The sequence below is a fragment of the Asterias rubens genome, chromosome 3, assembly GCF_902459465.1.
Source record: "Asterias rubens chromosome 3, eAstRub1.3, whole genome shotgun sequence".
NCBI lineage: Eukaryota > Metazoa > Echinodermata > Asteroidea > Forcipulatida > Asteriidae > Asterias > Asterias rubens.
The window spans coordinates 20,763,822-20,791,427 of record NC_047064.1 but is presented as its reverse complement, the minus strand read 5'-3'; the positions used below and the strand labels follow the sequence as shown (position 1 = coordinate 20,791,427).

Below are 27,606 nucleotides of genomic sequence, written 5' to 3'. Positions count from 1 at the left end.
TTTAATTTTGCGGAGCGGCCTCTTTTTCCCCCTTGTTTTTCTTCTTTTTTTTCTTTTTCGTTTAAATCGTTGTCATTGTCATATCGTAATCAAATGAAAGGAAATCGAATTCAGCCTTTTGTACCAAAAAGCAAACAAAGAAAACACTTACGTTGATTATACATACATACAACAGAGTGTTAATTTTATAAAGCGCCGTTCCGACAAGGTCAAGTTAAAGCGTTAGAGTGAGCGAACCAATGGAACTACTAACACAGATTTCAGCTTTTTAGAGATTTCTGTTTTGCCTGCTCGGTAGTTTTGTTGGTTTGCTGTCTCACCAGCCGTCTTCGAAACGAAGAGGTATAGAATAGAGTTTGAATGTTTATAGATGAAACAAAACCCGTGCCGAGATGCTGCTCCCTGAATCTTAACGTCACGCTATCCAACCATACAAGAGGCATTAAAGGTGCTGGACACTATTGGTAATTACTCAAAATAAATTTTAGCACAAAAACTTACCTGGTAACGAGCAATGGAGAGCTGTTGATAGTATAAATACATTGTGAGAAACGGCTCCCTCTGAAGTAATGTAGTTTTCGAGAAAGAAGTTCGACCAAAAAAGTATTTGAATTTAAATTCGAGACCTCAAAAACGTATTTTGGGTCTCGAAATCAAGCATTTGATAGCACACAACTTCGTGTGACAAGGGTATTTTTTCTTCCATCTCGTAACTTCGACGACCAATTGAGTTCTTTAAATTTTTACAAGTTTGTTATTTTATGCGTGTGTTGAGATACACAAAGTGAAAAGACTGGTCTTTGACAACAACCAAAGGTGTCCAGTGTCTTAAAAGCTATCACGTGACATTATGATGCGCCATGACTACGGTAATCTAATCTTTTTTTTTGCGCGGGAAAACGACAATGCGTAAATAACACATTAATAGGTGAAGAAAAATCAGGCAGCTCCCCATATAGAAATCCAGGTCGAAAAAAACTTTTTTAAATGAAATCAAATTGTATCGAATCGAATAATGTCACATGGATATTAAAAGAACCAAATTATGCGAAACCTTGAAATAAATTTGATAACAACTGCATTTTATTAGTATGTTTGAGGAAGGAAAAAGATTCTCACAATCCTCAATTTCTTATCACCATCCCCTGCCATCTTAACAACGTGTGGTTATCACCATTGTTGATCAACGATGCCTTCAAAAGGCTACGTGACTATTGGCAAACAAAACTAGTTTGATACAATCTATCCCTGGCGGGACTCGAACCCGCAGTCTTCGGTTTAGGAGACCGACGCCTTGTCCATTAGGCCACAGGGACGGTGATGGCTATCCCACGATCATAATGCTGTTCTCTGCAAGAAGCATGAACTCGCGTCTTCTTCGATTGTTTCTTTTAAATAAGTTAAACGGTTTTGTTTTTGCATCGCGATAAATATCTGCTCATAAAAATGTCATGTCAACCTATACTGAAAGTGAAGCTAGGTGGGTTACCAATTATGTCTGATTGTTCAACATCAATTGCTGCCAAAAAATAACACCTTTAAATTATACTAAAGAACTTATTTCAAACAAGCGTTTAAAAATTATTTCCCCCCTCTAGGAATGTGTTTACCCCTGGCGGGACGCGAACCCGCAATCTTCGGTTTAGGAGACCGACGCCTTGTCCATTAGGCCACAGGGACTGTGATGGTTATTCGATGGTCGCGCTAATCTCTCTGCTTCAAAGAGTTGTCTTAATTAATTGTTCATTTTATTTAACACAATTTGTGCCTTTTCGCATCGCGAAGATGAAAAACTTCTCAAAAAATGAAGGACAGTTTAAAACTGAAAAGCAAGCTGGGTGTAAAGCTAATAGTTAATGTTCAACATCTATTGCTTCAAAAAAAAAAAATTTTATAAAAAAAAAACCTTAACTAAAGTTTGTTTAAAAAAATAGTTGTTTAAACATGAATAGGCGTTTATCCCTGGCGGGACTCGAACCCGCAGTCTTCGGTTTAGGAGACCGACGCCTTGTCCATTAGGCCACAGGGACGGTGATGGCTATTCCACGATCATAATGCTGTTCTCTGCAAGAAGTATGAACACGCGTCTTCTTCGATTTTTTCTTTTAAATAAATTAAACGGTTTTTTTTGCATCTCGATAAATATCAGCTCATAAAAATGTCAAGTCCAACCTATCTGAAAGGCAAGCTAAGTGGGTTACCAATTATGTCTGATTGTTCAACATCAATTGCTGCCCCAAAGAAAACTTTTAATTAAATACAAAATAATTTATTTCAAAAAAAGGCGTTTAAAAATTATTTCCACCCTCCAGGAATGTGTTTACCCCTGGCGGGACTCGAACCCGCAGTCTTCGGTTTAGGAGACCGACGCCTTGTCCATTAGGCCACAGGGGCTGTGATGGTTATTCGACGAGGATCGCGCAATTCTCTCCGGCAAGCTTTAACACTCTTCTACTTCAAAGAGTTGTCTTTATTTATTTATTTGAGTTGTCATTAAACACAAACTATATTACTTTTATAAAAATGCAAGTCAGTTTGGTGCTAAAAGGCAAGCTGGGTGGAAAGGTTATATTAATGTTCAACATCAATTGCTGCTAACTAACTTTTTATCATAAAGTTTGTTTAAAATTGCAGTTTTGCAACAATGAATAGGCGTATATCCCTGGCGGGACTCGAACCCGCAGTCTTCGGTTTAGGAGACCGACGCCTTGTCCATTAGGCCACAGGGACTTGCATGGTCTTCGGTTCACACTTTACACATGGCATAGCTTGCTATGGAGCAGATGAGCAGGGGGAACAGCTGCCCCTCCTCGCTCAGAACACTTGCCCTTCTTCTTGTTCAAATGACCTTCATATGCAGTTACTCCCGCAGCCCCTGTGGCCTAATGGACAAGGCGTCGGTCTCCTAAACCGAAGACTGCGGGTTCGAGTCCCGCCAGGGGTATAGAGCTTGGAAACAAATATTTTGTTTTAAAAATAAATTATTATTTTCATTTAAACAGTGTTCTTTCTGCTGCGTTTGATGTTGACCATTTACATAAATATTATAAGCAACCTAACACCTTGCCTATCGCATTTAAGAATTAATTGTATTAAATCACTTTAATTGTAAATTGTATTATCGCGGTGCAAAAAGTAAATAATTCATAGTTTAATGAAAAATGAATATGAAAGATTAAGAACAACTTTCGAAGTAGACACGTATGTTGTTGCAGAGAACAGTACGATCGTCGTCAAGTAACCATACGGTCCCTGTGGCCTAATGGACAAGGCGTCGGTCTCCTAAACCGAAGATTGCGGGTTCGAGTCCCGCCAGGGGTAAAAGCATATTCATTTTGTGAACAACGACTGATTTTCAGTGTTTTAAAGGAAATGTTTGTAAATGGTTGAAGTTTTCTTTCTGCAGCATGTTGAACAATATGATAAAGCTAGCCACTCAGCTTGCCTCAGTTTAAATAATGTCTAAAAATTGCAATGCATTTTTATGAGCAGATTTTTTGCCATTGCGATACTAGATTAATAGCAAACAATTAAAGTTCAATAAAACATAAAATTAAACAAAACTTCGAAGCACAGCCGCGCGTTTGTGTTTGAGGAGAGCAGCATTAACCATTACAGTCCCTGTGGCCTAATGGACAAGGCGTCGGTCTCCTAAACCGAAGACTGTGGGTTCGAGTCCCACCAGGGGTAAAAGATTTCTCATATTGGGGAAAATCACAATTTTTTCTAACAACAGTTTTAAAAAGAAATTGTTCATAAATTATTTTCGTCTGCTGAGTTTGATGTCGAACAATAAGATATTAGCAATTGCAACAGATGAAATATTAGATGATATTCTTGTTAAAGGAGTGTTAAGAAAGAAAAAAAGTTGTTTTCCCCAATATGGAAATCCTTTACCCCTGGTGGGACTCGAACCCACAGTCTTCGGTTTAGGAGACCGACGCCTTGTCCATTAGGCCACAGGGGCTGAGGTCGTTAATCTAGATGACAATAAGCACCAACGTGCGTCTCTGCTTCGAAAGGTTTTTCTTCTTTATGTTAATACTTGTTTTCAATTGCGTTTTATTGCAAAACCTTCGAAGTAGACGCATTGCAGAGAGCCATTATTATTATCCTCGTCGAATAAATCACCGTCCCTGTGGCCTAATGGACAAGACGTCCGTCTCATGAACCGAAGATTGCGGGTTCGAGTCCCGCCAGGGGTAAAATCATATTCAGTTGTGAAAAACAACTGATTTTCAGTGTTTGAAAGGAAATGTTTGTAAATGGTTTAAGTTTTCTTTTTGCAGCATGTTGAACAACATGATAAAGCTAGCCACTCAGCTTGCCTCAGTTTAAATAATGTCTAAAAATTGCAATGCATTTTTATGAGCAGATTTTTTGCCATCGCGATACTAGATTAATAGCAAACAATTAAAGTTCAATAAAACATAAAATTAAACAAAACTTCGAAGCACAGCCGCGCGTTTGTGTTTGAGGAGAGCAGCATTAACCATTACAGTCCCTGTGGCCTAATGGACAAGGCGTCGGTCTCCTAAACCGAAGACTGTGGGTTCGAGTCCCACCAGGGGTAAAGGATTTTTCATATTGGGGAAAATCACTGTTTTTTCTAACAACAGTTTTAAAAAGAAATTGTTCATATTTTCGTGCTGCGTTTGATGTCGAACAATAAGATATTAGTAATTGCAACAGATGAAATAACTATTAGATGATATTCTTTTTAAAGGAGTGTTCAGAAAGAAAAAAAGTTGTTTTCCCCAATATGGATATCCTTTACCCCTGGTGGGACTCGAACCCACAGTCTTCGGTTTAGGAGACCGACGCCTTGTCCATTAGGCCACAGGGGCTGCGGTGGTTAATCCAGACGACAATAAGCACCAACGTGCGTCTCTGCTTCGAAAGGTTTTTCTTCTTTATGTTAATATTTTTTTCAATTGCGTTTTATTGAAAAACCTTCGAAGTAGACGCATTGCAGAGAGCCATTATTATTATCCTCGTCGAATAAATCACCGTCCCTGTGGCCTAATGGATAAGGCGTCGGTCTCCTAAACCCAAGACTGCGGGTTCGAGTCCCGCCAGGGGTAAACGCGTTTTCATCGGTGGCAAACTTCATGTTTTTAACACTGTAAAAAACATTAGTTTTTTTATTTAGAAATTTTGTTCAGCAGTTGATGTTTAACCTTTAGATGTTAATAACCAACCCAGCCAGCTTGCCTTTCTAGTATAAAAACTGATTAGCATTTTTATGAGCGGGTAGGCCTATTATTGTTAAATATTGCGATGCAAACAAGCCAAAATAAAAATTGAGTAACAAACTACAGAAAAAGAAGGGGAAAAAAAATCGTCGTCAAATTAAAATAACCACCACCGTCCCTGTGGCCTAATGGACAAGGCGTCGGTCTCCTAAACCGAAGACTGCGGGTTCGAGTCCCGCCAGGGATAGAAACGTGAACGTGCTTTTTAGTTTCATCTTCTTAGTGTTGTTATTTTGAACATACAACAACGATTGAAATGATTATTACTTCATGTTAATTTCAACTCCCAAAACTGCCTAAATCTGGTCCAGACAATCAGCCTGGACACGTGTCTTGAATCTGGTTCAAAAAGTGCCTCGATATTAAATCGGTACCCCCTCTATCTATCTAAAAATCATCATCTCAAAAAATGGGTGATTGTTGAAAAATTATTCGGCTGCGGGTAAAGCCAGCCTTCTGTTATGGATGGCCATTGGAACTCTGCTTGGGTCGATAACTATTTTTATTTGATAATATAATACGAGTGAAAAGGCGGTGACAGGATACAGAAACTTTCCCATATTGTTCTCTGTTTTAAAACTTCTACGGCTTAGGTAGGCCTTGTCAGAAGTGCAGCGCCGCGCTTATTGTCATGACTGGTAGGATCAATAGAGGGCGCCATTTTTATTAGACAAAATAATTAAAAAAGAAGGAGTGATGTGATTTTCGGTGGAAGGAGATCCAGAACCGAAGACAATGGCGCACATTACTGGTGATTGGAACCCCTTAGGGGAGGTGTTTTACCGGTAAGGAAGATACAAACACTTCAATTGTTACTGTAAATGGTGTACGGTGGTCATAGGCAAAATGTTGTGTTTTGTGGGAGCCATTTAGTTTGCCCAGTTACCGGACAATAGCTCTGCCCCCTTTTCTCTGCTGCCTTGGTCGCTACATTATTTTTTGTTACTGTTATCACCTGGCTCATAAAAGGAGTATGAGTGTTTCTTTGCTTCTTATTTTTTTATTTTTTTTTGTGGGGTGGTGGGGGGGGGGGTAGATTTCGTCCTCCCATCACTTTTTCATTTGTTATTAATTAAAAAATAGATATCTAAAATTTTTAAAAAGACCAATTTATTTATTAAATTATAAATAATAATATTATAATTATTAAAATTAAATGATTTTACTCAATTGTTTGACTTTGAGGTATTCAAAGTTATTTTGCGTTGGTAAAAAATAAGTGAAAAAGTAGTGACAGGATACGGAAAGTTTTCCCTTTTGTTTACTTTTCTTCTTCTTTATTTGTTTCTCCCAGTCAAAGGATAAAGTCCAAAATTGTAAATGGTCTGAATCTGATTCCCATTTCATGAAATGCGAAATCACCTTTACCCCTTGAGGAGTTTACAATTTTGGCAAGGAACAGACTAAGATTTGTCATGGTAAAATGTCTCAAGCACAAAAAAAACCCAGTCACTTCGCATATTTGGTGATGTTCTAGCTTCTTCAAAAGTATGCCTTTAAGCTGACTAAAATATCCACTGCTCAGTTTAACTGCTTAATTAAAATAATACGTCATTTAAAATTTAACCAAACAGGAAGTTGGAGCTGTACAGTATGGACCGAAGCTGGCAAGAGGTCGCTGACCTTAAGAAGTTCAAGGTGGCTGCCGCCCCCTACGGAGGACCCATCGGTAAGTAGAAGTCCTGGGGTTGATTTCACAAAGAGTTAGGACTAGTCCTAACTTAGGACTAGTCCAAGGAGATATAAAAACAGGTGGCTAGTCCTAATTTAGGACAAGTAACTTGTCTTAACTCGAGATAAGACTAGTCTTAACTCTTTGTGAAATCCAGCCCTGATAAGTATTATTTGTCTCCCGATCCCACTTCACGAAAACAACAAAGGCGATTGCTTCCATGCCCTCTAGTCATTGCCTTGGTGCCCATGAAATGCTCCAGTAGAAATTTACAATTTGCTAATAGGGTGCCCTTAACCAAGAAGAAAATTCCTTGGTGCTCTTGCCCTTTCAAAATTGAAGCATAAAGGCCTGTATCATGGTGCGGTTGCAGCTTATAGATACATTGTAGAGTCAACTGTACTGTATCAAACGTGCAACTTCTATCTGTGTGTGGGTTGCTTACCAAACCTTACAACCTTCTGAGATCAAAGTTTCATAACTCTGTCAAAATGCTTTCATTCCTGTTTCTTTTCAGCACTTGTTCGTGATGACAGTAAGACAGGAGTCCGAGGTTCCACCCGCCCAACTGTCTACATCTATACATCATCTGGAAGAGAAATCTCACAGTTTAGGGTAAGTAGTAATTGCTGGTCTCAAAGAAGCACCTAATGACCTAATTGAGAGGCAAAGATTTCAGTTTTTAGTACCGCTACTCTTTGTGCCTTAAGATCTTTTTTTTTGTCTTAAAGACACTGGACACTATTGCCAATTGTCAAAGATGTACTCTAGACAAAGCCATGATTTCATTGTGTTGATGATTCTTTTATTTCTACCTCTATCCAGTGGGATAGTGGCCAGTTGTTGCAAATGGGATGGTCAAGTAGAGAAGATCTTCTCTGCGTACAAGACGACGGAACCGTCTTAGTGTACGACATCTTCGGAACTTTCCAGAGAAACTTCAGTCTTGGTCAGGTAAGTACAGAGTAAGATGCGTCATGGAGCAAGTTCGAGTGTACACCATGGTTAACTAAAGTTTGAGTATTTTTACTCGAACCCAGGCTGGTCGACCATTGGTTGACTACTGTGGTTGACCATTTAGAACCAGGCTCATGCGCATGGTTTCTTCCGTGATCCCTATAGCCTGTTCCAAGCTAACATGTTCTGCCTTCTTTTCGCTAAATTATTAATTTGTTGTTTTTATCTCTGATCTGTATCTTGTGTCAGTGTAGCGATCAAGGCTAATGTTCAACTGTCCTTTTGTTTTCGTGTATGTCGGCTGTTTTTTGTGGGTTGTTTTTTCATCTGGCTGTTTTACAAGCTTCTGCTTATCAAACATGTCAAAACAGCCACATACTCTATTTAATACATTAATCCTGCTGGATGCTCTTTAATGTTTTACCCCAATAAGGTCAAGTAAAAAAAGAAACATGTTTAGCGTCCGGGTTTCTTAAAAAAAGGAAGGAGGAGGGGCTTTTTATTTTTTAATTTTTTTTCAAGATGGCCGCCATTATTTTTAAAATGTCAAATATCCATTGTTTTTTCTACTGCTCAAACACACTATACATAAATGAAACATTTTGGTCAAGACATTCAGACAAGACATTCAGATTGTTTTAGCTAAGATCGTTTACAATAACCCTTTTTTCATAAAATAAAAAACAAATCTTAAAATTTTTTTTAAAAAGGAGGCGGCCTTTAAAAAGGAACCGGGCGGGGACGCCAAACATGTTTCTTTTTTTACTCGGCCTAAGGTACTTCTCGTTATTTTGTATAGCAGTATGCAAATAAATGTGTATCTGAACCTACCAACCTACAACTCCCCCTTCCATTTCATCCCGTCAGTCCAATCCATTCACTCATATAGCTTCTCTTTCCTGCTGTTTCTTCAGGAGGCACGTGACACCAAGGTCTTGGAGTGCAAGATCTTCCAGGGATTCGTGGGTACGGGTCTTGCCATTCTCACTGGAAGCTATCGATTCTTTGTCATCAATAACATTGACGACCCTCATAGCCGTAAAATGGTTGAAGTGCCAGGTAAAATCACTCCTGCTTTGGATTTATTTTGTATTTTATCATATATTTTTTCTTTTTCAGTTTCGTTTTGTTTTTGATGAGCAGTAAACTTTTTACGGATTTTTTAATTACTGGTTGCAGATCAAGGATAGTTTTCTGTGAGTTATCTTGTGAAAACAAAATTGAATTATCTCGAAATTATCTCGAGTTTGGACGAGTAACCCGTCCAAACTTAGGATTAATCTTAGGGTCTGCATGCTACAGTGCAGGGTTGGGACTCGTCCTAAGTCCTAAGATTAGTCTTAAGTTAGGAAGAGTTTTGTGAAATCGACGACTGTTCCTTTAAGCATGCAACTTTTTAGCTGATTTCCTTCCTTTTTTTGGCAGAAAACTGAAAAGCACCCTACCAATTTAAATGAAGTTTGCCATTTCCTTTGTATAATTTGTATTATTTTATCTTTACTTTTTTCTCTCGCAAATCTGTCCTCTTGGCTTCTTGAGGAGAGTGTTAAAATTTGATACTTTCTTTGACACAGACTTGCAAGGTAAATCCGTTGTGCTCCGAAATGAGTGCATGCTCATAACTATATAAACAATGGAAATTTACCTGGTAAATCTGCTGCCACCTAGAGTTCCAAAGTCTCCCATCAGCCATTTCAATAGCATTTAACAATAATTACAAAAGTAAAAAAAAACCCAAAAACATGATTTTGAACTTTGCACCATCTTCCTTAACCATCCTTATATTAGTTTAACTTAGCGACCTCCACTCTTCATTCTACAGGTCTAGACTGTCCTCCCAGTAGTTGGTCCATCATCTGCCGAGACAGACACACCCAGATTCTTCTTGCCAAAGAAAGACAATTATTCCTCCTGGACTACACAGATGTACATGAACAGGTAAGAAGATGTCCACTATCTTATCTTCAGCAAATTTTCTTTGTCTTTTTCTTAAGGCCTTAGGTTAAAGTGCAAAGTATTGTTAAGGATTCGTTGGTTTCAATGCAACAATTTGTAAAATCTCATTAATGAAACTCTAGGATAATATGACATTGACTTTTTTTATAGCTATGTAAGAAACAGTTGAGATGTTGCCAAACATACAGAGCGATAATATCCAAGCAGAGAGAATAATCCATAATTAGAGTACACAATGTGGAAAATGTTGCTAACAGTAATGTTTGTCAGATTCAAATTTTGGGGTATAAAAACTGCTATCCTTTTACATAACCACAGTCTGACAGTACTTTAAAGTGAAATGTTTATCAAAAAATTCTTCATTCTAACACAAGCTGCTGTACTTCTAACCCAGCAAATTTTTTTTGCCATTATTTTTAAGATTGATTACCAAACCTAAACCTTCCCTTTAATATTCGCATTGTCATTGACTTATTGAGTGGTAATTTCTTTGTCTTCTAGATGCTAGAAACAAGAAGTAACGTCAACTCTTTCATTGAGATGGCCGTCTCGTTTGATAACCGTCTCCTAGCTCTCTTTGCTGACACTGGACTTCTGTGGATTGGTTCCTCTGATCTTCAGGTAGAATCAAATTATTTTTTATTATTGATTTGAAAATGGCGTTGCCGAGCGTTTAACAGCACCGCATTCAAACTCTGGTGTTTCTGATCAGTAGAGTGTGGGTTCGAGTGCCAGTTGTGACAGTTGTGTCCTTAAGCAAGACACTTAACCATTGCTTCGTCCTTCGGATTTTTGCAATTCATATTCATAGATGTTAAACCAATGGTTATATAAGAGAGATTGGCTGTTAATATTCACTTGTGGGAGTTTTTCGAGTTCCCTTGAGGGGGGTAGATCTTCCAAAGAAAAAAGAAAAAATTATACTTTATTATCTCAAGAAATTTTGTCGAATTTGCTTTCTCCGTCTGACTTTGGTTTCAATTTTTGTTTCCGTTCTGTAGAAATGTTACTGTGAGTTTGACACAAAGAGTCAGATGAGACCCAAGCAGTTAGCATGGTGCGGCACCGGAGCGGTGGTCGGCTACTGGGAGAACCTCCTTCTGGTCATCGGTCCTCACAAAGACTGGATCAAATATCCTTAAAAATATCTCTAAGAAATCTCTGATTTGTTTGTTGCTTTTTATTTTCACACTATTAATATTATCATTCCAGGGTATTACCCATAACCTATTCCTTTTCATAGCATCATGTAATTGTTTACAAGGTGCTGCGTCGCAATAATATGCTGCCAATCAAACCAAAAACATTGGGGCAAACCCCTTCTCTTATTAATAAGTGCCCTTGGTTCTTTTACGTGCATTCACAACACACTGGTCCTACGGCTTTACGACCCATCCGAAGGACGCAGCAACAGTGGTTAAGTGGCGTACTTAAGGACACAAGTGACCGGGACTGGAACCCACACTCTGCTGATCATAAACACCAGAGCTTAAGTTCGGTGCTCTTGTCTGCTCTGCTTCGACACGCCAAACATGCCAAATGTAACAAATAATCATGACAATTTTTTACAACATTTTTCTTAACTTTCGTGAGTCACATTCAACATGGACAGTGATGCCTACCTGGTACCAGAAGCAGATGGAGTACGTATCGTTGACACTCACACTCACGAGTTACTGCAACGAGTACCAGGTGAGTTCTTATATCATCTGAGTTGTCTTGTTGACCATTCACATCTTGTGAATCCACAAAGAAAAACCTTTTTAGTCTCAATTGTTAATTATACTAAGCCTTTTGCACGAATGTCAATATATTTAGTAATAAATAAGTGTTTTTTTTCCCCCCTCTTTTTCTGACAGTTGTTGTGGAGGAGATTTTTAAGATTGGTTCCATGGCACCCGGTGCGATGCTCTTTGAGGCATCTAAGGAGTTTCAGGTATGACATGCACCTGTTTACGTATATATCACTAATTGCATGCTCTATGTTCCTCTGACCCGTTTATCCAGCTACGGGAACAGGGCATTCGGTAACATTTCACCCCGCCTCTAGAACTCTCTGCCTCAACATCTCAAGGACACACATGACATCTCTCGATTCCAACATTCTCTCAAAACCCATCTCTTCAGATTAGCCTTTGTAGATATACAGTGAAATTTTCTTCTTGTTCTTTGACCAGCGCCTTTGAATGTTCTACAGATTTAGTGCGCTTTAAAAATGCTGTATTATTATTATTATTATTATTATTATTATTATTATTATTATTATTATTATTATTATTATTAGTTGAAATTTATGTCCAGGGCTCTATTCTCCTTAAAAGAGATACAAGTTTCATTGCATTGCATTTAACAATTCTAGTTTTGAAGCCAAACACTCTCAGAAAAGCAAACTTAATCACTTTGAACCTAAATGGAGAGAAGACAAAGAGAGGAAGTTTCAGTAGGGAAATCTGGTAGGGACAGAAAAAAAAAACAATCCACAGGACTCGAACTGTCATCCTAGAGGTGGAATGCAAGAAAAGATAACAACCACGGCAACACCACCGCCCTGAAAAAAAGTTTTAACTATGTTCTTTTCTTAAAATCAAATACTTGCTTTTTGACACACATGTACTTAGTGCTAGACAAGGGCCCAAAGTTTTTGATAAAGCATTTAGTCAGCCAATCAATAGTGTGTCTCAGTACATTCCTACCAGGGGTTAGTGGTGAGAGGTGTCGACATGGCACACTGCCCATGGTAGCGAGGATGCAGCAAACCTTCATGCCTAAATAAATAACACTAATCTCCATTTTGGTTTTGACAGAAAGAAAGTCAGAAAGCTGATGAGTATATCCGGATGGTGAAGGACCAGCTCTCATTGGCCGTTGATCAGACTATTGAAGCAGCGGGGTGTGAGTACGAACCCGCAACGCAACGAATGCTTCTTAGGGTGAGTGTTTTGGTCATAAAGTTCATCAATAGATCTTTCAAGTAAGTTTTGTTTTTAGATATTTACTCACTGAAAGACTCTCTCTCTTAAGTCCATTTCTGGCTTCTGCCGTCCCGTGGTGGTCCGAGAAACAAACTCTCTCCAAGCCTCCTTGTCCAGAGCTGTTGTCGTTAGCTCAAGCATGTTATGTCTTTTCAGTGCACGAATGTTGTCAGTCTATCGGGCTTTTGGTCTTCCTCTTCCAGCAAAAGTCATTTGCTTAAAATTTGTAAAATCAATCCACACTGTGCGATTGTTAAGCAGAATATTGTGTAATTTTTGTTATATATTGTTATATTGTTTATCCTTCCCTTAATCCCTCTCCCCTCTCTTTTTCTATAAATGGATATGTATTTGTTTGTACTTGTTTTATGCCTCTGAAGAAGGTCCGGTTTGGATCGAAAGCTAAGGCCATCTATCCTATTCATTATATATTTTTATATAACACCCAAGCAGATCCTTGCCATTTGATTGGAGGATTGTCCGTCACGTGATAGCAAATAAAAGTACCATTGCACGCTGAGTCACTCACCGTGCTTTTTCGTTCCATCCGAAAAGTACCATTGCACGCTGGCACGCTGCCAGCGTGCAATGGTACTTTTCGGATGGAACGAAAAAGCTGAGTAAAACATCACTGCGTGCGCGTGTCTTTGGTAACGCAGCAGGTGTTACTGCAAGAAGGCATAGTAAAATTCGGCTTCTACAGTTGAAATTGTTTGTTTTGAAAGTTGTATCTTTCAATCAAAATTACAAAGTTCTACTTGGATGTTATATAAAACAAATAATGAATGTTTTTCATTCGTGCAATGGTGCGAATATGTTCATTCGTTGAAAGCTGGAATGTTCCATTCAACTCGGCTCCGCCTCGTTGAATAGAACATTCCATCTTTCAACTCATGAACATATTCGCACCATTGCACTCATAAACATTCATTATGTGTATAATATTTATATTTATACATAGTTTTTAATGATTCCTGTAAGTGGCGGCTATCCGCTGTTGGATGTCAATAATAAATAAATATTAAAAAAATTAATTAAAAATAGCCTTGCATCTGAGGAGTGAAAACTGCAGTAAAATTGCACCCAGTTTACAATATGATGTTTTATTATCATAAGCTTTGCATTATTTGTTTAATACTGTTAATAAAAGAGTTGAGTAGGTTTAGAGTGAGCCCTCGCTGTGTCACGCGCATAACTCCACTGACCTGACATGGGCACAAATCTCTATGGGTCAATAAGCCATTTGCGAGTTAGATTTGAATAATGTCTGGAACAATGACTTGCTTAGTCACAATGTACCGTTTACATTTGAATTCCTCAGACTAGGGGCAAGCTTTTGCTAATTAATTAAGAGACGGTCACATGGTCTATAGTCGCAACTCGTAAATGGCTTATTGCAAATGAATGTAAACTAAAGAGTGACCAGTGTATTATGATGGGTCAGCACCGTTTTCTTACCGGGCCTTTTTCTATCGGTTATTTTCATCAAGATTTTATTATTTTTTCAGGCTGCTTCCTTCGGCAAGTGTTTCTTGACCAACTTGAATCCAGAGAAGTTTGTCAATATGTGTAAATTACTGAGAGTTCTCAACTCGGTGAGGGAGTACCACGTTGGAGTTCCACTCAGCTATGAACAGTATCCTTTGCTACCCTCATAAGAATAAATATTAATAACAATTACAAGTTCTTATATAGTGCATTTTTACAATTTTACATAAGTGCCCTGCTCATTGGGCCAATAACATTCCTTTAATCTTTCTCAGCTCTCTGGGGAGTAAACAGCCTAGGGCAACCATAGCACTCCAGTGATTTTTTCACACACAATATCAACCTCTACCCTCGCAGGTACTCATTTATACCCCTGGGTGAAGAGAAGCAATTATAGTAAAGTTCCTTGCTCAAGGACACAAGTGTCACGACCGGGATTCGAACCCACACTCTGGTGACTGAACCACCAGAACTTGAATTCAATGCTCTAAAACACTTGGCCATCTTGGTTATGATCCCTTTGTTTGATAGTGATTGTAAATACTAAAAGTTTGACACTCCACTCCAGTATACTGCAGTAACTTGCTACTTGTTATCTAAAATGAAAAAGGAACAACCAAAAATGAAAAAGAAACAACCAAAAATGCATAAAGAAATACTTAAAGTAATTAGATTCCTGAAGGTGTTCTTGCAGACTCAAACGGTTGACTCTACCAGTGTTAATCGACAGGTAAGATTTTCTTATTTAAATTTTTGTCTTACTTTTTATTTTACTTACAAACGGATGTAACTTAAATCAGAGACACAACCAAATCTGAAAAATGCTGTGGTGTCGTTTTGGACGCATAAATCGGGAAAAAATCTAATATTTTCCATCCGATTTATACATATTCAGATTTTAAGCAAAAAAAAACTGATTTTGGAGGTGAAATCAGAAAAGTCGTAATTCCGATTCAAGTAAAAAAAGTTGCATCTCTGTTAGATACATGTAGCTACATGTACTTAGCAATCAAATGTTTTGTTTAGCAATATCGGCCTGATACGCTAGCTTGTGCATTGGGAGAACCCTGTATTGCAAGTTTTTTGTTAGTATGAAACATCTTGTAGTTACAACATAGGAAGTTACCAGGCCTTGAACGAAGGAGCTTTATAAGAAGATTTGTTTTCCCAATATCCGTCACAGTTGCACAATAAATTTCGTGGTGAAAGAGTTAAACCATGAATTTTGAGGTTCATTTTTACAAATCCAAAAATAATGTAGGTGTTACTTCCATATTATTTGAGTTAGTTTTGTTTCACTCCTAAGCTATGAGCTTCTTTAGACTGGTGACCATGTGCAATGCTGAACTGCCTTTTATACCCTTTCTTGGTGGACATAGAGGGCGCTGTAGGCATGGTAGGTGTGGGTTGGTCATAAATGTTCTGGAGCTTTTAAAGGCAGTGGACACTATTGGTAATTGTCAAAGACTAGACTTCACACTTGGTGTATCTCAACATACATGTATGCACAAAATATCAAACCTGTGAAAATTTGAGCTCAATCGGTCATCAAAGTTGCGAGATAATAATGAAAGAAAAATAACCCTTGTCACACGAAGTTGTGTGCGTTTAGATGGTTGATTTCCAGACCTCAAGTTCTAAATCTGAGGTCTCAAAATCAAATTCGTGGAAAATAGTTTTTTGAAGACTATGGCACTTCAGAGGGAGACGTTTCTCACAATGTTTTTCACCATCAACCTCTCTCCATTGCTCATCACCAAGAAAGGTTTTATGCCAATAATTATTTTGAGTAATTACCAATAGTGTCCACTGCCTTTAAGACTACGGGTCTCACAAGCTTAGGAGTGAAACGTAACTAGCTAAAACTATTTAAACAAATTGTTTAAAAATGAACCTCGTAATTAATGATTATCAACAATCCAGATGAACTTATTTAATGAAGCGTTTATAAAGTCTGTTAGTTACAAATTTGTTTTATTTGATGTTTGGTTTGAATTATCTGTCCAGGTTGATCCTGCGACGTCAGTGGTGTCTCGCCATGCACATCAGTCGCTTCTTGAAACTACCTGAGGCTGATGGAGAGAGTAGAATACTCGCACACTGGGCTTGCTACAAGGTACCTAAGAACCTTCATTTATCACTTCCACTCTTGGCTGTATTTTCCCAAACAAAAAATGTATAATTAACCAGTCAGTTTAAAGGGGGGTCATGGCTGACTGGTTAAAGACAGTGGACACTATTGGTAATTGTCAAAGACTAGCCTTCACAGTTGGTGCATCTCAACATATGCATAAAATAACAAACCTGTGAAAATTTGAGCTCAATTGGTCTTCTAAGTTGCGAGATAATAATGAAAGGCGAAAACACCCTTGTCACACAACGTTGTGTGCATTTAGATGGTTGATTTCGAGACCTCAAGTTCTAAACTTGAGGTCTCGAAATCAAATTCGTGGAAAATTACTTCTTTCTCCAAAACTATGGCACTTCAGAGGGAGCGGTTTCTCACAATGTTTTATACTACCAACCTCTCCCCATTACTCGTCACCAAGTGAGGTTTTATGCGAATAATTATTTTGAGTAATTACCCATAGTGTCCACTGCCTTTAAGAGCACCGAATTCAAATCAGGTAGCTGAGTCATCAGGGTGTGGGTTTGAATCCCGATCATGACACTTGTGTCCTTGAGCAAGATACTTAGTTGTAAATGCTTCTCTTCAACTGGGTAAAGGGGTACCTGTGAGGGCAGAGATGGTTCTTGTGAAAGATTTAGCTTAGTGCGCTACATATTTTTAAGCAAAGGCTGTATACTCCCGAGGGAGCTGAGATGGTTAAAGGGAAGGTACACGTTTGGTAATTACTCAAAACAAATATTAAATTAAAAACTGACTTGGTAACGAGCATTTGAGAGCTGTTGGTCATATTAAACATTGTGGGAAGCGATTCCCTCTGAAGTAATGTAGTTTTTGAGAAAGAGGTAATTTCTCACTAAAGCTAGAAGTCTTTTAATTCCTATCTGAAAGCACACAAATTCTTCCAACAAGGGTGTTTTCTGTTTCATCATTTTCTCGCAACATTCGATGACCGATTGAGCCCAAATTTTCACAGGCTTGTTATTTTATGCACATGATGGGATACACTGAGTGAGAAGACCGGTCTTTGACAATTACCAAATGTGTTACCTTCCCTTTAACTGAATGAAACAATTGTCCCAAAGACGAGGGGTCATTATGTACGAGCGCCACAAGGGTCACCGAGTGTCAGATTTGAGTTCTATATAAAAAGCAGCTAATATTTTTGTTTTCTAATGGTTTTTCTTGTTTCATACAATGACTTGTGCAATTTCCTGTTTGTATGAAGGTATTGCAGAAGCATATAGCGGACGAAAGGATAGCTCAAGATATAAAGAGTAAGCTTGACACCACGCCAGGGATTGCTTACTCTGAGATTGCTAAGAAGGCTTCGGAATGTGGGCGTACCCAACTTGCCGTCAGGGTATGTATTATGTCAATCCTAGTAGACGGCAACCCTTCAAAATCCAACTGCGTGTATTGTTTCATTCTGTTGGACCGAGGACTGTTCCAGTAAACTGATTATATATTTTTTCAGATTGAGGACTCTTCTCAAAACATCTCCGTTCAATTCATCGTATACATAATTATTCTTTTGTTCCTCTGAGCGCTTAGAGACTTTCTTTTGGAGGTGTTAGGCGCTATAGAAGTGCAGTTGTTATTATTGTTATTATTATTGTTATCAATTCTAGTGAATCACTCACGGGATCGAGGCATACCGCCATAAACAAAGTCTAACAGTTTGAGTGCATATTGTGTTTGTTTGATCAGCTTCTGGAATATGAACCTCGAGCAGCTGAACAAGTCCCTCTGTTGATGACGATGAGAGACCAAAAAGTTGCTCTTATTAAAGCAATAGAGAGTGGTGATACTGACTTAGGTAAGTCTCAGAGGGGGATATGTCTTAACGATGAGCATTGCTGGGCTTAGGTCTTCTGGCATTGCCTCAATTGCTTCAATGCGATGAGTTGTTACCCAGCGTTCTGCCCTAGCAGTGGTCTACTGTCTAATTTTCTTTTTAATGAGAGATCACCTAACATCAGAAAGACACAGATGTCCACTTCAAGGTGGGGGCTACATGTACACTTAACTAATTTGGGCTATCGACCCAAATCAACTGCCACCAGGGCCCAGTTTGCTGAAACGATTACCCCCTTCACAGTCCGTAATGATGTCGTCATGGGTATCATCCAATATGGGCCTGGCTTGTAGAGCAGGATGCACTACCTTCACTAAGCACTTATGGTTGAGTGCCTTGCTCAATGGTGCAAGAGTCATTACCGGGAATCGAACCCACACTCTGCTGCAGACAACACCAGGGCCCAATTTCATAGAGCTGCTAAGCACAAAAATTTGCTAAGCATGGAATTTCTACCTTTGTAAAAACAGGATTACCAACCAGATTTCAATTTGTAGCATATTCCTTGTTACTGGTATTTAGCTGTTGTTTGCTCATCCTGAAAATCACGTTGAAATTTCGTTGGTAATCCTGTTTTTATCAAGGAAGAAATTTCATGCTAAGCAAATTTGTGTGCTTAGCAGCTCTATGAAATTGGGCCCAGAGCTTGGGTCCTTAAAACTAGACCGCCTGGCCACGACACACCACAAATGGTAGTTATAACTTCTGAGGATCAGTCATAATTATCTACAAAGCTAGACTTGACCAGTCCATTGAGTTAACCAGAAGTTTCCCTATTCCTTCATACAGTGTACATGGTTCTACTCCAGATGAAAGAGACGATGCCAATGGGTGATTTCCTCATGTCACTCAGAAACCATCCAATGGCACAGAGCCTCTTTATGCAGGTAGGTCAACACATTCAGACCAACACCTCTTCAATAACAATAATATATCGGCTCTTATAATCCAAAAATATTAGCCTTGCTCTTCAAGCTTTATTATACCAGGGCTCAATTTCATAGAGCTGCTTTAGCACAAAAAAAGCTAAGCACAAGCAAATTATGCTTGCCAGAATAAGTTTACCAGCCAAACTGCCATGTCACAAGTACAATTTGTGACTTGTATCCTGCTCATTTCTGCTTAGCAGAAAATGTTTGAGTAATATTCTCTGCTTAAAGGCAGTGGACACTATTGGTAATTACTCAAAATTAATTATTAGCATAAAACCTTTCTTGGTGACGAGTAATGGGGAGAGGTTGATGGTAAAAAACACCGTGAGAAACGGCTCCCTCTGAAGTGCCATAGTTTTCGAGAAAGAAGTAATTTTCCACAAATTTGATTTGGAGACCTCAGATTTAGAATTTGAGGTCTCAAAATCAACCATCTAAACGCACACAACTTCGTGTGACAAGGGTGTTTTTTTCTTTCATTATTATCTCGCAAGTTCGATGACCGATTGAGCCCAAATTTTCACAGGTTTGCTAGTTTATGCATATGTTGAGATACACCAACTGTGAAGGCTAGTCTTTGACAATTACCAGTAGTGTCCAGTATCTTTAATCCCTGGGGAATAATATATTGTTTTGAAAAACAAAACAAAACAATTAGCTTCCCGAGCTATGAAAACTGTTTTGTAATGTATTTGTTTAGTGATGTATATCATGCACATGCTTAAAGCCATTGGACACTTTTTACCGAAAGTGTCCACAGGCTTTAAGCAGCCTTTTAAAATCAGGCACTGGTCACTGGGCCACTTCTTGCATTCCAATAAATCATCTCAACTCCCTTGTGTGTATGCAGCCTGAGCTGCCAAGTATAATGCACACTAAGCTAAATCAACAAGTATGTTGAGACGCAATTATTGTTTAGTATCTTGCTCAACATTTTTCCTGAGCAAAAAATAATTACCGACAAAAATACCATATAATACCTGGTATTTGAATGGTTCCTTGATAAATTTGCTAAGCTCAGTCATCTGCTGATACGCTTACAAGCTCTATGACATTTTTCGTACTTTGTAATTTTTTTGACTGAACCTTTATTTCTTTTTGATGTAGTTTTGTCGAGAACAGAACCCAGCCCTTTTGTCAGATCTTCACTATCAAAACGATGACTTCCAGGAGATGGGAAACTGTCAAGTCGCAGAAAGTTTCCAGACTTCAGTAAGTCTTTAGTAAAATGTCTAGTATGGATCTTTTTGTCTATTATGAGGTGGACCAGTAACTTCAACAACATATGTTGACATAATCAACAAATCATTACATCCCAAAACTTTGTCGGGGCATAAATGTCCATGTCGGACAAAATTGTAATTAAGAAACATTTGAATATCAAAATAGATTTTTAGGTTTGGGGATGAACAAAGAAAAGTTTCCTCACGATTAAAATGCCAGGGCTCTACCAACTGAGCCCTCTAGACCTTAAGTTTTTGGAACAAATTCCACTCTGTCCTTTTTTACTGGGTGAAATTTAAAGTTATTGGTATTTCCCCAGTCATTTTCCCTTCCCGCTAAAGAAATTTTTAGCCAAAAATTTGCCCTCTGGGTTCCCTTTATAGTTTATAACTGGATATTTTTAGATGATACTGTTGTAATATATGATTTTATGTTAGTTTGTTTTTTCTTAATAATGTATTTTTGCAGGGCCCAAATGGAAACCAGTTATTCTTTACTGATTTGGCTCACCCTGGGTAAATAAAGGAAATAAATAAATAAACAAATAAATAGATTTCAACAGAATCTCCCAATTCGTTCCATATTAATGTTTGTGCTTTCTTGATATTAGGATATGAGGCAGAAGTTAGACAAACTCAACCAAGCTCAAGATAGCTACACCAAGGCAAGGAATGAACTAGCAGCAAAGGTAAACAAATAGCAATTGACACTATAACCCATAGGGTCCCCATGAATCTGCTTACCGCTGAATTCTGCTTGTGCGATCACTATTCTTTGCTTACAGACCAAGCGCAAGTTGTCTGCGCTAGCTGTACATGTATACGTAAAGAATGCTTAGTACTGTGGATAACACACGCGCACAAGCTGTCCTAAGCTCTGATTCATTGATTACTGTAAACAAAACCATAAAATTGGACCTAGTTCCCCAAAACAAGGATTTGGTGATGGGTTTGTTAATATTTTCCCTATTTTTTGTCTTTTTCATTGATGTGTGCAAGTAAAAGAAACCGCTTGGTGAATAGTCTCTGATTGCAGCCGTTTTTTTAATGTTGTCTTTCAGGGAGCTGACAAGCAAGCTAAACCACTTATATCCAAAGCCTTAGTCTTTCAATGCAGCCGTTTTTATTTTGTCTTGCAGGTAGCTGAAAAGCAAGCTAAACTACTTATGTATCCAAAGCCTTAGTCTTTCAATGCAGCCGTTTTTTATGTTGTCTTGCAGGCAGCTGAAAAGCAAGCTAAACTACTTATGTATCTAAAGCCTTAGTCTTTCAATTCAGCCGTTTTTTATGTTGTCTTGCAGGCAGCTGAAAAGCAAGCTAAACAACTTATGTATCCAAAACCTTAGTCTTTCAATGCAGCCGTTTTTTATGTTGTCTTGCAGGCAGCTGAAAAGCAAGCTAAACTACTTATGTATCCAAAGCCTTAGTCTTTCAATGCAGCCGTTTTTTATGTTGCCTTGCAGGCAGCTGAAAAGAAAGCTAAACTACTTATGTATCCAAGGCCTTAGTCTTTCAATTCAGCCGTTTTTTTATGTTGTCTTGCAGGCAGCTGAAAAGCAAGCTAAACTACTTATGTATCCAAAGCCTTAGTCTTTCAATGCAGCCGTTTTTATTTTGTTTTGCAGGCAGCTGAAAAGCAAGCTAAACTACGTATGTATCCAAAGCCTTAGTCTTTCAATGCAGCCGTTTTTTATGTTGTCTTGCAGGCAGCTGAAGAGCAAGCTAAACTTCTTGGTTATCAACAGAAGTTAGAGGAGCAGTATAAAGTGACGTATATAGGCAAGACGTTACACGACACCATGCATGAACTGATCTCTAAGAATATGAGCAAGTTAGCCGAGCAACTCAGAAAAGAATTCAAAGTTCCAGACAAGAGGTATGGGGTTTATCATTAAAGTTCAAACATTTGTTGCACTCAATTACGAATCAGTAATTTTCCTCAGTAAATCATTATAATTATATAGAACTTTTAACAATAGCCCACATAATAGACCAAAAAGGTACTCAAGGCATCTGAAGAAACTACCGTTACTCCTTGTATCCAAGAACTATACCAATCTGGAACTCACTCCCGCCACAGGTTGAATCAGTCCCTCACGCCTATAATTTTAAGTCCCTCCTTGAGAATAAAAAATTTGAGTAGGAGCATGCATGCATGAGGGTCTGCACGTTTATAGCCCAGTGGCGGCGGTTTGTGCAGTAAAGACAAGATAAGAAACAGAACTTTTCCAGACAAGTCTTGGAATTGGATCAATATCCTTGTTGCCAAAGTGAAGGATTCAGAAGGACTGGGGGCAGGTGGTCAAGACTAAAATTGCTTATCACTGAGTCAAGCATTCCAATCTGATCCCATTCCAATCAATTTGGTGACATAGTATAGACCGTATTGAATAATCCCTTTTTGCTATGAAAGTCGCCATCTTGTTGGGCAAACCGTATGCGCGTCCAAACGCGTACATCAATGAAGCACGCAGCACGCAGCATTCCTGGTTTGATTTCAACAGCACATGCACGCACAATTGCACGCACAGACGCCATGTTGTAGGTCAGATATTTGAACGGTGACGTCATTTTCAATACGGTCTATAGGAGTGGCAGTTATTGGTGGATTGAGGACTGTAGGAAAAAGGGCCTAGGGAGATTTCAGTTGCATTTGTCCAAGTTTTTTTTGCTCTGTTTCTACTCTAGGTTCTGGTGGATGAAGGTTGATGCTTTAGCCAGCGCTGGTGATTGGTTAGAACTAGAGAGGTTTGCAAAGAGTAAGAAGTCACCAATCGGATATGAGGTATGCCTTTTGAAAAAAAAAACCATTTTGAATTGAAATCAATTGAAATGTCTTCTGTATGCAACGAATTTTGTCAATTCTGCAAGTGTTTATGTAAACAAACTTAGATTGGTATTCTGAAGAAAAAAAAGAAAATGATTTGTGTCGAATTTTATGAACCTCTTCTTTGTGTGCTGACCAAAAATCAGCAGGGCACCATACTTCCTGCGAATGTGTATTTTTCCAAATTTGATGCAAGAGTTTTGTTTGGGGGCGCGAAGCATTCGCAAGAAGTGTTAACTGGGCTTAAAGGCAGTGGACACTATTGGTAATTACTCAAAACAATTATTAGCATAAAACCTTTCTAGGTGACGAGTAATGGGGAGAGGTTGATGGTATAAAACATTGTGCGAAATGGCTGCCTCTGAAGTAGCGTAGTTTTCCACGAATTTGATTTTGAGACCTCAGACTTAGAATTAGAGGTCTCAAAATCAAGCAACTGAAAGCACACAACTTCGTGTGACAAGGGTGTTTTTTTCTTTCATTATTATCTCGACTTCAATGACCAAATTGAGCTCAAATTTTCACAGGTTTGGTATTTTATGCATACGTTGAGATACAGCAAGTGAGAAGACTGGTCTTTGACAATTACCAATAGTGTCGAGTGTCTTTTTCACTCGTTACCTCTCAGAAATAATTATTTACAATTGTCCAAGTCTAAGCTACCACTTTGATGATTACTGTCCTCTCTGAATACTAATGTCTAATTTCTTTTAACCTCGCTAGCCGTTTGTTGAAGTCTGTATGAAGCACGCCAACAAGTACGAGGCCAATAAGTACATCGGGAGAGTCACTGCAGAACACAAAGTCAAGATGTACATACGTATGGGGTGAGTTACAATCGGATCTCGTTACTACCCAACAACTCCTTCAAAATCATTCCCCTGGGCCTATTTTCATAGAGCTGCCTAAAGGCACTGGACACCTTTGGTAATTGTCAAAAACCAGTCTTCACACTTGGTGTATCCCAACTTAGGCATAATATTCACAAATCTGTGAAAATTTGAACTCAATTGGTCGTCAAAGTTGCCAGAGAATAATGGAAGAAGAAAAACCTTTATTCGCACAAGTTGTGTGCTTTCAGATGCTTGAATTTGAGACCTCAGCTGAGGTCTCTTATTCAATTTAAATATTTTAGTGAGAAATTACTTCTTTCTTAAAAACTTTGTTACGTCAGAGGAAGCCTTTCTCACAATTGCTCATTACTAAGTAATTTTTTATGCTAACAATTATTTTGAGTAATCACCAATAGTGTCCAGTGCCTTTCAGCACAAAAAAAACAGCTAAGCCCAACAAAATTATGCTTACCAGAATTAGGTTACCAGTCAAAATAACATTTGACATGTATACTTTGTGACTGGTATACTGCTCATTTATGCTTAGCAGAAGTTTGAGCAAGCTCCCTTGATTGGTTAAATCCTTTAAACTCAACCCTTTTTCGTCAATTTTGCATCTTGCGCTCGGGTTGAAAATGACTGGTTTACTTCTCATAAACCAGTTAATAATATCATACACCACTATAAAGATTACATGTAGGGCTACATTTATATCTAAATTGTTTTGTTCCACAATGTTTTTGGGAAAAGAAAAATGTTTGCTTACAAATTGTGTGCTTAGCAGAAGTAAGTAGGATACCAGTCAGACATGTTGAATGTCACATAGTATTTCGGCTGGTAACCTTAGTCTGGTAAGCATGGTTTTGTAAATACTCAGCTTCTTCTTCTGCTTAAGCAGCTCATGAAATTGGGCCCAGCCGTCTATTTCACCAACTTCTTCCTAACTTAAGATTAATTTTCGGACATATGACGAGTCCCAGCCCTGCATTGTAGCATGCAGACCTTAAGATTAATCCTAAGGTAGGACGAGTTACTCGTCCTAACTCGAGATAAGACGAGTCTTAATTCTTTGTGAAATCGACGGCTGGTTTCTCAGAAGGTCTCTGACCATGTTGCAATTTGAAGCCCTAAAGTCTTCCATTGTGAATTGATTGATCTTTGTTTCTACATCTTGTTGAAGATCGCTTGAAGAAGCTGCTGATTTAGCGTTCCAGCAACGCAACGAGGAAGACTTGAACCTGGTACTGCGTCAGAGCATTGGTAACCGAACTCTAAGCGCTAAGATCCAAAGCATGAAGGCACAGTTGGTCGCAAAGAGGTGAGCAGGATACCAGTGAGAAACCTACTTACCCGCCATCAATCATCAACTATAACTTCAAATGAACAGATGTTGAAATGCAACCCCCCCCCCCTCCTGGATATTCTTGGAACAATCCTGCCTTGCTGAATTTAATACTTGGAATATTCCATTTGCCATGGATGGGGAGAACATTATGAAAAGTGTAATATATTTAGGAATAAAAATACTATATTAAAAAATAATGATAATGTTGCCCTGCGACAATGATCTGCCTTATAACAATGTATACTCTGTGCTTCATGAGCCTTGCCAATTGCAGGAAATGTGTCCAGGCACCTCCAGTGGAATTGAAAATTTGACCTTCTGCATTATTAAGCAGTTATTTGAACTGAATGCTATGTAGCTAGAAGCAAGACATGGTTCTTAAGGGTCTGGGTACTCGTCAGATTTACATTAAACTTACACAGTTTCAAGATATTGATAGTAGAAAGCTTCCCTTAAAATATGAATGTACTTGCTAATGTGCTGTAGTTTTTGAGAAATTAGTAAAACAGTGTCACAACAGTTACAGCACCTCAGCAAGTAATATTTTCAGGGAAGCTTTCTACCATCATTATCTCAAAACAGTGTAAGTTTAATGTAAATCTGTGGATATACATGTATCCATTAACAGGGGTCTGCTAGTGCAGCAATGCGGTGATTGCACAGTTAGGGGGAAATGGTGCAGAGCCATGCAGGTAAGCATAAAAACATGCTAAGCACGGAAAAATCGTGCTTAACAGAAACTGGTCACCAGCCAAAACTCCATTAAGTTTACATTGTTGCAACTGGTACCCCACTTACGTTTTGAGTAGCAATGAAATTGGGTTAACACAATGGGAGTTAGCAAGTTGCAATAAATATTATAATAACCAACAAATTGTAATTAGGACAATAAAAAACTCGCTGTCAAAATCAGTGTTCTGTTATTGGAGCAGTTATCTAACCACTAAAGATGGAATTTCAATGACAGACACACAACTGGATCAAAATATCTTTATTTAATTTTTGTTGAAATTTTTAGAATTTATGAGGAGATTTACACCTCTTTAACTATTTTATTTTGGGGGAATTTCTTTTGGATGAAGCCAAGACATGATAAATAAGTATATACATGTATATATCTGACATAAATACTTGTTTGTCATTTTAATTATTATTTCTATTCGTGTTGTGAAAAGAATAGTAAATGAATTACTTTATCTACTGAAAATCCATAAATATGTATACCATCAATTTTGTACCCCCCAAAACGCAAGGACAAAAGTTAAATCTATCAAACTTTGACAGTGGTTACTATTTTTAGACTCCTGACTAGTTGTGTTTAATCATTCAAAATGTACCATCAAGATCATAATAGGAATAATAGTAGCTTCTTAAAGGCACTGGACACCTTTGGAAATTGTCAAAGACCAGTGTACTCACTGAGTGTATACCAACATATGCATACAATAGCAAATCTCATGAAAAATTGTATATCAAAGTTGCAAGAGAATAATGAAGAAAAAAAACATTTCTGTGGCACAAATATTTGTGCTTTCAGATGCCTCAAAAAAGCTTCAGACATAGCCCCTGAAGTCTTTGAATATTTGAGTGAGAACCTCTTTCGCAAAAAGTACATTACTTCAGAGGGAGCCGTTTCTCACAGTGTTTTAGACTATCAACAGCTCTCCATTGCTCGTTACCAAGTAAGTTGTTATGCCAACAATTATTTTGAGTAGTTACCAAAATTATCCAGTGCCTTAAACGCCCAAATCCGTCACTCAGTGGGGCTTGTGGCGGAGAGTTCCCTGCCCCACCCCCTCCGTTCCCAATCCCACTAGTTGGGAGGACAACCATTTACATTTGGAGAGATGTATCACGATCTTCAAACACAGTTTACAACTTGACAATAGCCACCGAAACTTCGAGAGTTTGCGCCATGATTGGATATTATGAAGTGTTAACCATGCTTGGTTTTAGTTTATACAAGGTTATTTGTATGTATTGGTTTCCTTTCACAAACAGTGACGGCCGTAAACAATAAAAATGACTCTTGTTTACGAGATGTTTCAAGTTGGTTGCTTCGCAACGGGAAATAAATTGACAGTAAAAAAAAAAAATAGGGATTGGAAATTGGTGAGCTTTACCTCAACTCGGAGGATTTCTTTGCTCTGCCTAGTGGAA

At 38.3% G+C, this 27,606-nt stretch overlaps 1 protein-coding gene and 13 non-coding genes across 14 annotated transcripts; 7 read left to right on the top strand and 7 right to left on the bottom strand.

The window, feature by feature from the left end:
* Positions 1-1,243: 1,243 nt before the first annotated feature.
* Positions 1,244-1,316, bottom strand: Trnar-ccu. The gene has a single exon. It is a non-coding gene; the product is annotated as a tRNA-Arg (tRNA).
* Positions 1,317-1,607: 291 nt separating this feature from the next.
* Positions 1,608-1,680, bottom strand: Trnar-ccu. The gene has a single exon. It is a non-coding gene; the product is annotated as a tRNA-Arg (tRNA).
* Positions 1,681-1,957: 277 nt separating this feature from the next.
* On the bottom strand, positions 1,958-2,030 carry Trnar-ccu. The gene has a single exon. It is a non-coding gene; the product is annotated as a tRNA-Arg (tRNA).
* A 291-nt stretch (positions 2,031-2,321) lies between these two features.
* Trnar-ccu lies at positions 2,322-2,394 on the bottom strand. Its single transcript has one exon. It is a non-coding gene; the product is annotated as a tRNA-Arg (tRNA).
* Positions 2,395-2,657: 263 nt separating this feature from the next.
* Positions 2,658-2,730, bottom strand: Trnar-ccu. The gene has a single exon. It is a non-coding gene; the product is annotated as a tRNA-Arg (tRNA).
* Positions 2,731-2,871: 141 nt separating this feature from the next.
* Trnar-ccu lies at positions 2,872-2,944 on the top strand. Its single transcript has one exon. It is a non-coding gene; the product is annotated as a tRNA-Arg (tRNA).
* A 304-nt stretch (positions 2,945-3,248) lies between these two features.
* On the top strand, positions 3,249-3,321 carry Trnar-ccu. Its single transcript has one exon. It is a non-coding gene; the product is annotated as a tRNA-Arg (tRNA).
* A 296-nt stretch (positions 3,322-3,617) lies between these two features.
* On the top strand, positions 3,618-3,690 carry Trnar-ccu. The gene has a single exon. It is a non-coding gene; the product is annotated as a tRNA-Arg (tRNA).
* Positions 3,691-3,894: 204 nt separating this feature from the next.
* On the bottom strand, positions 3,895-3,967 carry Trnar-ccu. Its single transcript has one exon. It is a non-coding gene; the product is annotated as a tRNA-Arg (tRNA).
* Positions 3,968-4,500: 533 nt separating this feature from the next.
* On the top strand, positions 4,501-4,573 carry Trnar-ccu. Its single transcript has one exon. It is a non-coding gene; the product is annotated as a tRNA-Arg (tRNA).
* A 201-nt stretch (positions 4,574-4,774) lies between these two features.
* Trnar-ccu lies at positions 4,775-4,847 on the bottom strand. Its single transcript has one exon. It is a non-coding gene; the product is annotated as a tRNA-Arg (tRNA).
* Positions 4,848-5,011: 164 nt separating this feature from the next.
* Trnar-ccu lies at positions 5,012-5,084 on the top strand. The gene has a single exon. It is a non-coding gene; the product is annotated as a tRNA-Arg (tRNA).
* Positions 5,085-5,369: 285 nt separating this feature from the next.
* Trnar-ccu lies at positions 5,370-5,442 on the top strand. Its single transcript has one exon. It is a non-coding gene; the product is annotated as a tRNA-Arg (tRNA).
* Positions 5,443-5,942: 500 nt separating this feature from the next.
* LOC117288551 (vacuolar protein sorting-associated protein 16 homolog) lies at positions 5,943-25,898 on the top strand. Its single transcript, XM_033769451.1, has 23 exons — positions 5,943-6,040; positions 6,830-6,924; positions 7,445-7,542; positions 7,753-7,881; positions 8,799-8,943; positions 9,707-9,822; positions 10,342-10,461; positions 10,842-10,972; positions 11,438-11,532; positions 11,700-11,776; positions 12,645-12,770; positions 14,321-14,448; positions 14,995-15,030; positions 16,308-16,416; positions 17,657-17,791; positions 18,139-18,247; positions 19,076-19,173; positions 20,326-20,430; positions 21,053-21,130; positions 22,148-22,317; positions 23,130-23,226; positions 23,992-24,095; positions 25,282-25,898. Exons 1-23 carry the CDS (start codon positions 5,991-5,993, stop codon positions 25,421-25,423), a joined length of 2,493 nt encoding a protein of 830 aa, XP_033625342.1. The 5' UTR covers positions 5,943-5,990; the 3' UTR covers positions 25,424-25,898.
* The last annotated feature ends 1,708 nt before the right edge of the window (positions 25,899-27,606 follow it).